The 14,927-nt window shown below is 33.6% G+C and overlaps 1 protein-coding gene across 2 annotated transcripts in view; it reads left to right on the forward strand.

The window, feature by feature from the left end:
• MKLN1 (muskelin 1) overlaps positions 1–14,927 on the forward strand; it is a 272,020-nt gene that overhangs the window by 216,431 nt on the left and 40,662 nt on the right. For both annotated transcript variants that reach the window (XM_069462688.1, XM_069462687.1), the window contains 2 exons: positions 4,507–4,619; positions 13,569–13,781. In XM_069462688.1, the coding sequence (XP_069318789.1) occupies positions 4,507–4,619; positions 13,569–13,781 (326 nt within the window). The remainder of the gene's footprint in view (positions 1–4,506; positions 4,620–13,568; positions 13,782–14,927) is intronic.

Genomic DNA, 14,927 nt, shown 5'->3' on the forward strand with positions numbered 1-14,927 from the left:
TGGCTGTTCTTGGTAGTGCTAACTCTCATTACATTTTGAGAACCTACAGTACAAACCTTCCCCTTTTACCCCGGTTCAGTTAGAATAGGCATTAAGACTCAGGCAAAGCCGAATATTTGGAAGTGAGTAAATGTGGGTTTTGGTTGTTGAGTACATTTGTTACTACAAGTGTATTCATATGGCCATATTTCTGAAGTGATGTGCATCTTTTTCTTTCATACAGTTATCAGAAAGGAATTCTGAAATGCAGACTTAATTAAGAATACAAAGTGTATTGTCATAGACATAAAATGCAACCTTTTAGCAAGGAAAGTAACAGATCAGTCTCTAGATAGTTTTATGTAAGAATACAGCTCTAAAAAGAAGGCAGACGAATCCAGTTGATAATCTGCTGGGTCATGATGATAGTTCAAGGGAATGGTTTAAGGAGGGAAGAGTAAAGAGCATATAAAATGTCTTTCCCCTTATAATTTATTCCTGTCTTCACAAGTTCTCAGGTCAGTTTAAGGTCTTACTAAACTACACTTTCAGGAGGATTTAAACTCTTAATCTGAATGTCCTGACAGGGTTTCATTTTTACCTTGAAGATAAATTTGTGTTTCTTAAAACCTTGCTTTTTTCTGTTTCATTTGTTTTTCTCTTGGTGTGTAATTAAACTAAGTATTAAGCAACTTCCTTCACCAGCCTGTTAAGCCTTCTTCTGCCTCTTTTGATACATGTATTTTGGGCAAGGCTATGTCAGTTTATGCATTCTATACAGTTTCAAAGTGAAAAAACTGATTTAATTACAAATGTAGTGTGCCATCTTGTGGAGGATTATGCAGTCAGCAGTCTTACTTCTAAAAATCATAGCAGAATGATAGTACAATTGGGCACTTAAAATAAAAAGCCTGTTTCATTGTGCCAAATGGTATGAAGATACTGAAGTCTTTACATGTTATTTTTAACATGTCTACCTTATTCTTAGTGCATATAAGATGTTTATATTGGTCCTACTGGCAGTAAGTAGCTTTGGGGTTTATTTGGAACTGGTACCAAATTGGTACATATTCTGTACCAAAGAATATGGTTGAAATTTAGTTTTTGTGGCTTGAGTAAAGATTGATTGATTGGTGATTGATTCAGTGTTTTAGAATAAAATTTGTTTGGCATTTTGAAGATAGGCTATTATTGGCCACTTCTTATCTAATCCCTCTCATTCCCTGGCTCTTCCTTTTCATTCTGTCCTGTATGGTGCAAGTTCAGACCCTACCTTGTTACATCTCTGCTTAAAATCTACTGTGGCTTCTCCACTGTCTGTATGGAGTCAAGTTAATTTAACCCTTTCCATGGTCTGACCACTGCCTGTCGTGTCCACCTCCTACCCATGTGTTCTTTTAAATCAGACAATACGTTTATTCATGACGCAGTTTAACCATTTTACATGCATTATTTAATTTAATTCTCACAGTGGCTTTATGAGGTAGGTACTGTATCACATTTTACAGATTAGGAACTTGGTGGTGGTCAAACGGCTGTGATGATAGAGCTAGGATTGTAACCAAGGTCTGTCTGACTTCAGAGTACTTTTAACACTTTTGATGTGTTTTTCCTGTCTCTAACTTTTGTTATTCTTTTATTGTGCTTGAAAAGTCGTCTTTTCTGCCCCCCATCCTGCCTGTCAGAACACAAAGCCACCTTCTAATGCATAGGTCAAATACCACTGTTGCCACAAAACCTTTTCTGAATCCTGTCAACCAGATACACTCTCTTCCCTTTTTTGAACACTCATGGTGCTTTTTATCTTTCTTATGACACTTAGTCTGCCCTTCATTATGGTGATCTGTGCACCTGTTTTATATTCTTGACTAGATTGTAAACTCCTTGAGGATAGGGACTATGCCTTTTTTCATTTTATTCTCTAACGTGCTTTGCCAATTCAGATCAGTACTCAAAAAATATTGAATAAACATTCCCCTAAATGCTGGGAGAAACATAGTCACTATAGCCTGTGCTCCATTAAGAGAAAATATAGAGAAAGGGTTGCTCCTAAAAGAGGATTGTACTACCCTAGGATGTCCACAAATAATAGAACCTATAAACATGAGAATGGACTTCCAGTAAACCAATCTACTACCCTGCTGCAAATACTAATGCTTTTTCCTTTCTCTTTTCTACTTCCTTACTTCTCTCTACAGTTCTCTCCAACTGTTTCCATAATTTTTAAAGGTCTTTGATATCCTTTATGCATTAAGTAATACTTTTGTTGGTGTTTGTTTCTAGATAACAATTCATCTTCAAATGACTTAAATGATTAGATGATTTAATTTTAAAATTTTGTTACACATTTTCATTCAGCTACGTCAAAATGTTCAGTTTCATTCGATTCATTTAATTTTACTATTACACTTCAACTGGGACCACAAAGCTTTCATGGATAGGAATGACATCTTGGCTTAATTCCATTGGGATGCTTACTCTGTGCCAGATTTTATTTTGCTCAGCTATCAATGAGGCTGTTGTGGAAATGTGGGTTTTCTTTGCTGTGAGAATTTATGCGTACAAAGAGACCTGCTTTTCAAAAAGAACATTGAGAACCCAGAGCCCAAGAGGAAGGGTTATTAAAGTTAATGAACCAGGGTAACCTTATCCAGAGGGTACCCAGAAACACTATAAAACAAAAGGTCAGTTACTATTGCTATTTTAGTTATAGACCACCACCCCCGCCCTCTTCAGCTTCAGAATTTAACAGGGTTAATTACCCTTATAGTGAGGCCTTGGCAAATAATTTTTAAGCAGGATGAAAATTCTTTAATTTTTTTTTTCATGTAAAATTATGTGTCTGGGCATTACTATGTGCCATTTTGGAAATAGAATGTTACTTAACTGATGATAATGGATTGTTTTGTAGTTCTGAGATATAACAGTTACCAGTAGTTTACAGTAATTGCCAGTATTTCACATTTGTACAGTGCCAAAAGTGTCCTAGGTACTGAATTAGACATGTAATAAGATACGGTAATACTGTTTATCTGTGGTACTTAGCAAGTACAAAGTTTTTTATTTTCCTGCATGTTAAAGGTAGAAATGCTGTTCATGCTTGACAGCCTTCAGAATGTTTTCATGTAACTTATACCTGAATAACCTCATAACACTGAGAGTTTTCAAATGAAAAAACTAAGACACAGGGAAGTTAAATGACCTGTACTTGATCACAAAGTGAGCACTAGCACTCAGTCCTGTTCCAGTGGGCTGTTCTTACCCAGAGAGCAGTAAAGCATGGTCTTGATTTCTACAGGTTATTAAGGGATGGAATAGACATTTTGCATAGAAAATTTACGTAAGAGTTTGAAACTATATGAAAATATGACCAGTTTTCTGGAAGACAGCCCAACTCCACCAATGGCAAAAGGTTTCTTAAATAGTATTACAGTATTTCCAAGTGTACTTTGAATTGTAACCCTTCATGGTGGGACAAAACTTAGATGATAGCCACCATATATAGAGATGTAGAGCATGTCAGAGAATAGACTGCTTATACAGTTTTCTTGTAGTGTTTTATTTAACTTTGAACAGTAAATTGGTGGACTTATGTAACCAGTAGACATAAGACAATTACACAAGGGAAAAATATTTGAAGGAAAAAAAGGCACTATTTAAAGAAGTATCTGTGATGCACAGTGTTATGTGTAAAGATTCATTATTCATTGAGCAAGAAGTCAGTGTTTTAGTGATAAAGCCCATGAATATAATAGACATTTCAGAGTCCGAAGAAACCAAATTCTCAAAATACCTAGAATTATTCTGGATACCTAGAATGATTTAACTGAGCAGTTAAATCTACCACAATATATTTGGAAAAATTCCCCCCCCCCCCGTTTCCATGGGAATATCAAAACTATATACCACTTTATTTTTAAGATAGCTAACTAACTTACAGCTAGTTTTAACCATTGTTTTGTTATTGCAGTAGAGAGAAACCACCTTTAATGTGACTTTCTGTGTTTTCAGAAACAGCTAGATATATAAGACTTATGATTATATAATACTTTTATACTGTATATTCCTCTGGGGTTTCTGTTTTTTACAATCTGAGTAAAAAACTCCACAGGTCTTCAAGTGGTTAAAAAGTGGTTACATTGTTAAGAAGCTGGTAAATGTAAACTTTTCATGGCCTAACAGAAACTCCTAAACTGGCTACACATCACATTCATCTGGGATACTTTTAAAAATTACAGCCTCTTTTTTTACCCACTAGAGACCTATGGACTCAGAATCCTGGGACATGCCTGCTGGTTATCTGTATGTTTATAAATCTCTCAAAATAGTGGTTCTGCAGCATTCATGTTTAGGAAATACTAGAATAGTATATGTTTTGGAGAGTTACCAATTTTAAAATCTTACTTTAAAATTTATTTAGATGTACCTTCTTAAATGACCTTAGAAACAACTGGCTAGGTCTGGGTGCCTATGCTTATATTTGTTCTTACGTTCATTTTTTTACACATATTTTTCTGATTTTCATAGAGACTGTTTATTTGTTTGGTGGCTGGGATGGAACACAAGATCTTGCTGACTTCTGGGCATACAGTGTGAAGGACAACCAGTGGACATGTATCTCTAGAGACACTGAGAAAGAGGCAAGTTCTCAGACTTTTCATACGTCTATATTACAATGGCGTGTGGGTGTACACTTCTTTTTCTGCACGATTGTATTCTTCTCTAACATCTATTAGCAGTGGTAGCAAAAGAATTTGTAGTAAACAAGTTTTAAGTACTCTTGAATTTCCCCTTCTATACCTGGCTCTTCAGCTACTGATACAGAAACACATCTAGTAATATTAATATTTTATAGGAATAATAGAAATGGGTATTTTTACATCATTTCGTTTTTAAACTACTTTAGCCCAGAAATGTAACTCTGTATAACTGTCTATATTTTTTCTCATGTCCTTGTCACCGCTGTTCTTATTTTCAGCGTTCATCTTATTTTTATTTTCTCTGGATAAACATGCTTTTGATATTTTGACCCCTTACCGTTTCACTATTTTATCAGTTTTCATGAATGATATATATTTTATTTTTAATTAAAATTGTATATATATATATGCATGTGTATGTCTGTCTCTACATATACACATGAATAGGATGAATAGTGAATAAGATGGCCTGAGTTTATGGCTTTGAATTAAACAAGTGCATGATTATACACTGGGGTAAAGCAAGTATCAGTTCATTTATTATTTTTTCAAATCTTTATAGAACTTTTTTATTGCACCCTCCATTTAAGCTGTTTCAGATTATGAAGAAAAATAAACTGTAACAAAACAGTAGAAGCTGCAAAGGAAAAGGGGAGTAAAAACCCACTGATTTTGATCTAGAAAGGCCATTTCCAAAGATCTGGTGCTGTATCTTTAATCCTAGGAAACTGGGTTCTTATTATGTGGAACTGTGTTCCAGGGCTTAATCATTTGGGTAGTTTTTATTTTTTCAAAAAAATCTTGAAATTCTGATTTCTTTTTCTTACCCCTGGTAAAAGTATATAAAAATGGCCTTCCCTTTTCAGTATTGAAGTACTTTTTTCTGAAATGATTATTTCTGTCTTCCTCAAAAATATAGATCTAAAAAAAAAATACCTAACTTATTTCTACTAAACTATTTTAAATCTAGGTTGATTACATCCATAATTACTCTTGCGGTAAGCCTAGAATTCATCGTTAAATCCTCCCTCTTCATCACTGAATGTATCTAATTAGTCCCTAACTTCCAACAGTTCCAGCATCCAAATGACATTTCAAATGTCTTTTCCTCTCTGTTCCTTTTGGCAGTAATTTCAGCTTTATGGTTTCTTAAACTTTGTGTCTCCATTGTTAATCCCCAGATCTATTCTTCATTCATCAACACAGTCTTTAAAAAATGTATTTGTGACACCTCTGCTTAAACCCTATTTTTGGCTTCAGTCGCTGTTTCAGTTATCTTTTACATTCTATTACATTATAAACACTCACAAAACTTCAGTGGCGGCCAGGCATGGTGGCTCACACCTGTAATCCTAGCACTCTGGGAGGCAGAGGCGGGTGGATCGCTCAAGGTCAGGAGTTCAAGACCAGCCTGAGCAAGAGCGAGACCCTGTCTCTACTAAAAATAGAAAGAAATTATCTGGCCAACTAAAATATATATAGAAAAAATTAGCCGGGCATGGTGGCGCATGCCTGTAGTCCCAGCTACTCGGGAGGCTGAGGCAGTAGGCTCGCTTAAGCCCAGGAGTTTGAGGTGGCTGTGAGCTAGGCTGATGCCACAGCACTCACTCTAGCCAGGGCAACAAAGCGACACTCTGTCTCAAAAAAAAAAAAAAAAACTTCAGTGGCATATAGTAATAAGCATTTATTTACTCATGAGTCTACAGGTTGGCTGGGTCATTCTTTTGGTTTTGGTTGGGCTCATTTGTCTAGGAATCAGCTGCCTGTTGGCTGGTCTGGGATGGCTTCAGCTGGAACTACTTGGCTCTGTTCTATGTAGTTGCTCGCCTTCCCATAGGCTAGTTGGGGGCTTGGTTTCATGGCAGAGGCAGCGCTGCGAAGTGGACATGAGCAATCCATCAAATTTGTTCTTGTCTTAACTGGTGAAAAGAAGTCATGTAACCAAATCCAGAGTCAATTGGTTACTCATGTAACCAAGAGCATAGATATAGGGAATTGTGGGGAACAACAATAATAAAATAACAATGAAGCAATTTATTTACCTCAGTTCCTTTTGCTTAGAGTAAAAACTCCAAATTTCTCATCAAGATTTGGTCCCCAGTTACCTTTCTAGCCTTGTCTCCAGGCTTCCCGTGCCAGCCATACTTATAGTTGTTGAAATTATTCAACTTTCTTACCTATGTCTGTTGGCAATGTTGTTTTCCCTGTTTGAGATTAACAGAGTATCTCCCCCAACCTTTTACCTAGTAAATACGTACTTATTCTTTAAAACTCAGTGCTAACTCACCTTTCTCTGTGAAGCCTTTCTTGACATCTTCAAGCAAAATTAAAAGCGTCTTTTGGTGTGCTCACTTAACCGCTTTTAGTATTTGAATGGGTTACTATAATGATTTATATTCCTGTTTCCTTATCTTGACTCTGAATTCCTTAAAGGCATGAATCACATTCTTTAGCATTTATGTATTTTAAGGATGTGACACACATGTTTACTCTTTGGTGAGTAAATAGATGAGGGTAAGTTAAATGAAAAGTTAATGGTGGGAAAAGGCAAGGGAATGATAACACACAAAATTCAGGAGAGTGGCAGCTTTGGGGCAGGGGATGGGGTTTAGAGAGGATTTCAAAAGTAGTGTTAATGTTCTGCTTCTGAAGCTGGTCGTGGGTAGATAACTGTTCATCCTATTTTTCATACCATATACATATGTTGTAAGTAATATTTGGAACGCAATCAGTTATTTTAAAACTAGTGCTGGAAAAATATAGAGCTCATTTTGATGTGAACACTTTGTTTCTGCTATTTTGAAGTCAGTAGAGATAAGTAAAGTGGTGACTTAGTACTGGAGGTCAGGTTTATTATATTTATTGTATTATAGTTATCAATTATTTCTTCGTATAGATACCGAAAACCTTTTGTTGATCTACCTGTGAATTGAATGATAATATATGGTGCTAGCATAAATGCTCATTCCTTTGAAAATTGAACAGTTTAGTATTTCATATATTTCATTTTATTTTCTATATCAGTGAGTACAAGTTATTGTTGGTTGATACCCGAGGGCATGTATTTTAAAAGCATGATATACAATTAAAAAGCAAGATTAATTTAATCTACTTAAATTAGTATATAATAGCACATTTAGTAGATTGAAAGATTAAGAGAATGGCTCAGAGAATAATTATTTTAAATGTTCATGTAGATATGCAAGTAGGTTCAAAATAAATGCATTGTTCTTTAAAGCAACTAATGAACAAGACCATTTTTATTAGCCTTAATCCAATTCCTATATTCTTTTTTAAAGCTAACTATAAAAATTCAGTATTTTCTAATGTGGCTATAAGCTATGATTATTAATGAAAATGAAATTTACAGCAAGAGATATCTTACAAAAGGCTTGATTATAGTTTTTCATAAAGGGTGGATGGGAAAATTTTCTTTACTTTTATATATATTTTTAAATCATATCTCTTGTTTTCTTACATGTTTCTGACTTCATTCATGGAATTATAGAGTAGAAGGGAATTACACATGACTCTTCTTGTTGGATTACTTATCTTAGTGCTTCTCAAACTTTCTGGTTTCAGGATCCCTTTACACTTTAAAAAAAAAATCCCTTTAGTGTTCTTAGTTTATTTGGGTTATATCTATTGAAAATGACTGTGTTAGAAATTAAAACTGAGAACTTTAAAAATATTTTTATCAAGTAATTTAAAATAACAATAAACCTATTAAATGCTGGCATAAAACATTTTTATTAAAAATAACTTCTAAAAATTTTAGTGAGAAGAGTGACATTGTTTTGTATTTTCATGATCTCTTAATGTCTAGCTCAGTGGAAGACAACTAGATTCTCATATCTGCTTCTGCATTTACTGTCTTGTGACATATTTTGTGTCAAATATATGAAGAAAATTGGACCTCATATAGTTGTGTTTTTGGAAAGAGAGTAATATTTTAATCACCTTTTAAGATGATTGTATATGTTCTTTTTTGATTCCAAACCCTAATTGACAAGTGGTTGTTTCTTAAAGGTAGTTGCAGTATAGACTCTGAAATCATATCAGCTTTTTGTATTGTTACGTTAAAATCCATTGGTCAGTCTTGCTTTTTGAATGTGTCTTTTACCTACGCATGATTTTTTTTTTTACCCATGTTTTGGTCACTTGAAAAATACTGGTTCCCTAAGTTATGCACATCTTCCAAATATTTTTATTATATTTGGCATATTTTATTATACAGTATCCAAAAACCAACACTATTGGTTTCATTAGAAAAGTTTCTTAAGTATTGAAAAGGTGTTGAGATCATTGTGGCAGACCAAAGTTTTCAAAAATTCTAATTTTTGCTTTAAAACAGGCATTATGTCATGGACAATAAATTCTGTCAGTTTTCCTTCGAAGTGATATGCTGATTTCTTCACTCGTTTTTGAGAAAACATCTGCCATAATGTCTGAATAAGCACTCTTTGATCATTAGTTGTTCTTTCAAGTAAATATAATGTTCCATGGAAAAAGCAACTACACCAGCTCACAACTGAAACAATTGCATAGGTGCTTTTTCTTGAAGCAACTATCATATATCAAGTGGTACTGTTTTATCGCTTTCTAAATCTCTTTAATGTCTGGCTTAATAGAAGGCATCTGGATTTCATATCTGCTTGTGCATTTAGTTGTTGTATCAGAAATCATGTAGCCTTTAGAAAATTTCACATACACTCATAAGAGAACGAGAATAAAAAGACAAATTTTTATCTTAGTATTGTAAAAATAACTTTGACCTATGGACTCCCCGAAGTGCCTTGGCAACCCCAGACTATCCTGAGAACTGCTGCTTTAATCTAACCCATAGTCCCTATTCAGATATAGACAATCATCGCAATACTGCTCAATAATGTCCTTTACAGGCATCCCATTGTCACCCTCCAGCTCCCCATCCCTGACCCAGGATTTATTCTGTAACCATGGATTGCATTTTGGTATCATGCTTCTTTAGTTGTCTTTAGTCTGGAATAGTTACCTAATCATTCTTCTTTCTTGACTTTGATATTTGTGAAGAGTACAGGGCAGTTATTTTGTAGAAAATCCCTCAATTGGGGGTTTGTCTGATGTTTCCTTAGAGTTGGATTTAGGTTATACATTTTTAGCAGGAATAATCCCTGGATGACATCAGCTCCTCCTCAGTATATCATATCAGGAGACACATTATGTCAGTTTTTCGTACATTAGCTTTCATCACTTGATTAAGGAGGTACCTTCTAGATTTCTCCACTTTATAATTAATAAGTAATTTGTGGGAGACATTTTAAGATTATGAAAATATCCAGTTACTCATAAAACTTTCACCCTTTTATCATCCTTTAATGAGACTGCTAAACTTTTCCCCCAAAGTGATTGTACCATTTTATACTTCTGCCAGCAATGTATGAGACTGTCGGTTGCTCCCCTCTTCTTTCCCCATTGATTTGCTTTGGCCAAAAATCAGTTAATCATATAAGTATATGTCTCCTTTAGGACTCTAAATTCTGTTTCATTCTATTTTGGTCTCTTCTTATACCAGTATGACACTCCTTTAATTACTGTAGCTAATTTATAGTAATTCATGAGGTCAGATAATGTAAGACTGTCTTGTTCTTTTTCAAAATTTTTTTGGCTTTTCTAGGTCTCCACATTTTTATATAAATTTTTGGATTATCTTGTCAGTTTCTAAAACTGTTGGGATTATGATGGGTACTGTGATGATTCTATAAATCTATTTGGAGAGAATTGTTATTTTGATGATATTTAGTCTTCTAATCCATGAACAAAGTTTAATCTCCATTTATTTTAGTCATTATCTCTCAGCACTCTTGGAGTTTTCAGGTTAGAGGTCTTGGGTATTTTAATTAAATTGATCTCAGTGGGTTTTTTTGTGGTATTATAAATGAAATTTAAAAAATTTTATTGTCCATTTGTTGGCTGGTAATGTAGAGAAGTACAGTTGGTTTTTAGGTATTGCCTTTGTATTGTGTCACTTCACTAAGTCCACTTATTATTCCTGTTAGCTTCTTTTTTTATTTTTTAAAATGTCGTAGGCAGTCATTTTACTTCTTTTATTCTTTTTTCCATCATAACTTTTTGGTTTTTTATTTTTTATTGCTTTTCTTATTGCACTGACCTGGACTTCCAGAGCAATGTTAAGTAGAAGTGGTAAGAAAAGACATTCTTGTTTTGTTTCAGATCTAAGCAGGAGAGCACTCAATATGTCACCATTAAGAAAAATTAGATTTCAGATTTTCTTACACCTTTATCAGGTAGAAGCAGTTCTTTCTGTTCCTCTATTGCTGTGAGTTTTTCTCATGAATATGTGCTGAATCTTATCAAATGTTTTTCCTTTATATGTATTGATATAATCATGTTTTTTCTTTTTTATTCTGTTAATGTGGCAAGTTATCCTGATTAATTTTCGGATGTAAAATCAACTTTGCATTCCTGAGATAAACCCCTTTTAGTTATAAAATATTCTTTTCATGTATTGCTACTGATATTTGGTAATATTTTATTAAAGATTAGTTTTATGTCTGTGCTCATAAAGGGTACTAGCCACCTGTAAATTATTTCTCTACCTCCTGCCTCTTTCTTTCTCCCTTCTCTCTCTTATCTTCCTTTTCCTCCTGCTGCTCTTCCTCCTTGTCCTTTGTAGTGTTGTTATTGGGTTTCAGTGTTATGTTGTCCTCATAAAATAAGTTATGAGTACAAGAGAATATAGATAAAAAGTAGAGTTATTCTTCCTCCTCTATTTTCTGAAACATTTTGTCTAAAATTAATGCTGTCTTTTTCTTAAGTGCTTGATGAAATTTTCCAGTGTAGATATCTGGGCCTGGAGTTCTCTTTATGGAAAGATTATAAATTATGAATTAAATTTTTCAATACATATAATGACTTCAGATTTTCCTCTTTTATCTCATGTCATCTTGGAAAGTTATATTTTTTCAGGGAATATGTCTGTTTTGTCCTCATTGTCAAATTTTACCTATGTTTTTCATAGTAGTCTCTTATTTTCTTTTTAATTTCTAGAGATTTTGTAGTGATAATCCTGCTTTCATTTCTGGTATTAGCAATTTGTATTTTCTCTCCCGCTATAAAAAAAATTAGTCTTGTTAGTTATAATTCTGTCAGTCTTTCAAAGAACCAACTTTGTTAATTTTCTATATTTTTAAATGTTGTCTATTTATTTCTATTTTCTTTATTTCCTTTTTTTCCTTCGTGCTTAGGGTTTAATCTGCTCATTGTTTTAATAGTACATGCGTTAATTTAAATAAAGTAAGATGTTCTATTCTGTTAAAATTTCAAATTAAAAAAAATTTCAAATCTTACACTTTAGGAATTATGGCTTAGATTTATTATATGTTGTTCCATCTTTGTTTTTGAGATTATTTAATTATGGAGGAAATCCTTTCTTAAGTGAAATTTTCACTTTATCTGCTGAATATTTTCCTTGGCAAAATTTTTTAAAAATAAGTTTAAAAATAATAGTAAGTATGAATCCTAAGGTTTACATTCAAGTCAACTTAATATCTGGATTCATAACACTCATTGTCAAACTGTTCTTCCTGCCTCATATTCCTTCATTTAATCTAATCAATACTGCTAGATTACTCTTCTTATAACCCTGCTTCTTTATGTTATATCTTGGTTTAGAAATCTATAGTAGTTTTTTTATTGCCTACAAGATCACATTCAATCCTCTGTCAGTCATTCACCAGGCTTCCTGTTTCCACTAAACTTCAGTTCTATTATTTCTGCAGCAGGAACTCTGCATCTCAGTCATAACCACATACACTATATTAACAAGTATATTTTTGTCTTGTTTCTCTTCTGGAAAAAATAATCTGAAATAGTAGTGAAAAGAGCACAGTTTTTGGCTGTGGTTACACTTGGACGTAGATTTGCCATCTTCCTCATTTTGTGACTGTGGATAAATATCTTAAGCTCAGTGAAGTGGTCATAATGTTTCCTTATAAGGTGGTTGTAAAGATTAGATGAGACATACACACATTCACAGAAGGTGGAACTTAGGAGATTTTTAGCAAACATTAGTTCCCTTTCCTTTCCCCCTTTCAACTAATCAAACCCTGCCCAATTGAAGTTATTTTTCCCCACTGTGAACTCTTTGGCTATGCTACAATATTTTTTTTTTTTACTTTTTATTCAATCCTGTGATATAAGTAATCTCAACTTATTAACTTTATTGATAATATACTGTGCGTAATATTGTTCCCTAATTATTTGATGTAGCTGTGCTATTTATTCAATCAGGAGAGTCAATTTTATGATGTAAAGGATAGATGAAGTCAAAGACTGGATTTCTCATTCTGCTTCTTTCACTAGCTTGATACTTTTCCGCTCTGGACTTACATTTTCTTATCTTCAAAAGGATAGAATTAAACTAGAGATTTTATTAATGTTTCTTCCAATTTTGAAATTCACTGATGCTAATATTCTTGCAGTACCTCTTCTGTGCTAGATTCTAATGAGAAATACAAAAATGTTTTTCAGGGCCAAACATGTCTTAAAGTAGATTGATATGTAATAGGGAATTGAAGTCTGTGCACAAATGACTGAGATGCAGTGCACTATACGATAGAAGCCATGTAGATGTTATAAACAGAGTGCCATAAGGTGCAGAATAGTTCATCTCATCTTTCCTGCTAAATTTTAAGCATTTGTCAGATAAGATTTGTGTCTCCTACTGCTTATGGCTGCTTTTGCTTTCCATTTTGAGATTTAAGCTTAGTGTTGGACGCAGATTAATTGACTTGCATTTCTTAAAAACCTTTTAATGAAAAGTAACAAAAAAGGGCATTTAATTTATTTTGGTTTTTTATTCCATCTTTTTTATTTCCCTCTCTACAGAATGGTCCTAGTGCCAGATCATGTCATAAAATGTGCATTGACATTCAGCGGAGGCAAATCTACACGTTGGGGCGTTATTTGGATTCCTCTGTGAGGAACAGTAAATCTCTGAAAAGTGATTTCTATCGCTACGACATTGACACAAACACATGGATGTTACTAAGTGAGGATACTGCTGCTGATGGAGGGCCGAAATTGGTGTTTGATCATCAGGTTTGATGCATAGTTAAATATATGCTGGAATTAATTAGTATTCAGTAATTCTTGCTCTTCGAGTTTATTTTAGATGTTATGCTGAGTTGTTTAATATTAATAGTTATTTCTACTATAAATACCTATGACAGATAGTAAAAATAGTTATGGTTTTGGTAGATATAAACTTATTCTTTAAATTTTTTTTCTTCTGTTTCAGGGTAAAATATGAAGATATCAGAACATAATTGTTAATTTATAAAAATTTTAGTATAGTATGGTAAATATTCATAAATCATAAGAGTAACAACTTGTCCTTTTAATATTTTTAATTCTACATTTCTGGAAGACATTTAAAATCACTTTATAATGAGTTTGAGAAGTTGAAATCTAGAACTTTTCTTCTAATTAGTGTGAAATATGTTTAGTTTACTTTCTAATGACAAATTTGTTATAAACCTAGGAAGGAATTTGATATATGCTAGATTAAATTTAGACTCAGTACCAATAGACATTATATAATAGTGTTATAGACAAGACTAGCATAGCAATATTGTAAGCCATTTAATATTAACATACATGTAGCTCTTGTCATCCCTATTATCTTTATTATTGTTATCTGTCTTTGAACACTTATTCCATAACAATTCAATGTAAGTCAAACAAAACAGTAACCACTTTGAATTCTATAGGCAGTTTTACTTGGCTCAACTTGTGTCAAGTTTTTTTGGAGTATGAAGGGGAAAAGACTTTCTCACACAGTGGTGGGGAACCTGCAGCCTTGGGGCCACATGTGGCCTTCTGGATCCTTGAGTGTGGCTTTTTGACTGAATCCAAATTTTACAGAACAAATCCTTTTAGTAAAGGGATTTGTTCTGTGAAGTTTGGATTTGGTTGAGAGGCCACACTTGGAGATCTGGAGGACCACATGTGGCCTTGAGGCCGTAGGTTTCCCACCCCAATGGGAGGTGGTGCTAGAATTATGAGAGTCTAGCTTAGGCGTAAAATACTAGCTAGGAGTTAAAACCCAAATTTGTGTCTTTACAGATTTTTGTTAATTCTTTGCTTTGAAAGTATCCTTTCGCCATTTTATATTAACGTATAATTGTTATATTAACATGTAGAGGAGAATAGTAAGGAAAAGAGGAGTGAGTTATACTTATCAAG

This window comes from Eulemur rufifrons, chromosome 29, assembly GCF_041146395.1.
Source record: "Eulemur rufifrons isolate Redbay chromosome 29, OSU_ERuf_1, whole genome shotgun sequence".
NCBI classification, from domain to species: Eukaryota; Metazoa; Chordata; class Mammalia; order Primates; family Lemuridae; genus Eulemur; species Eulemur rufifrons.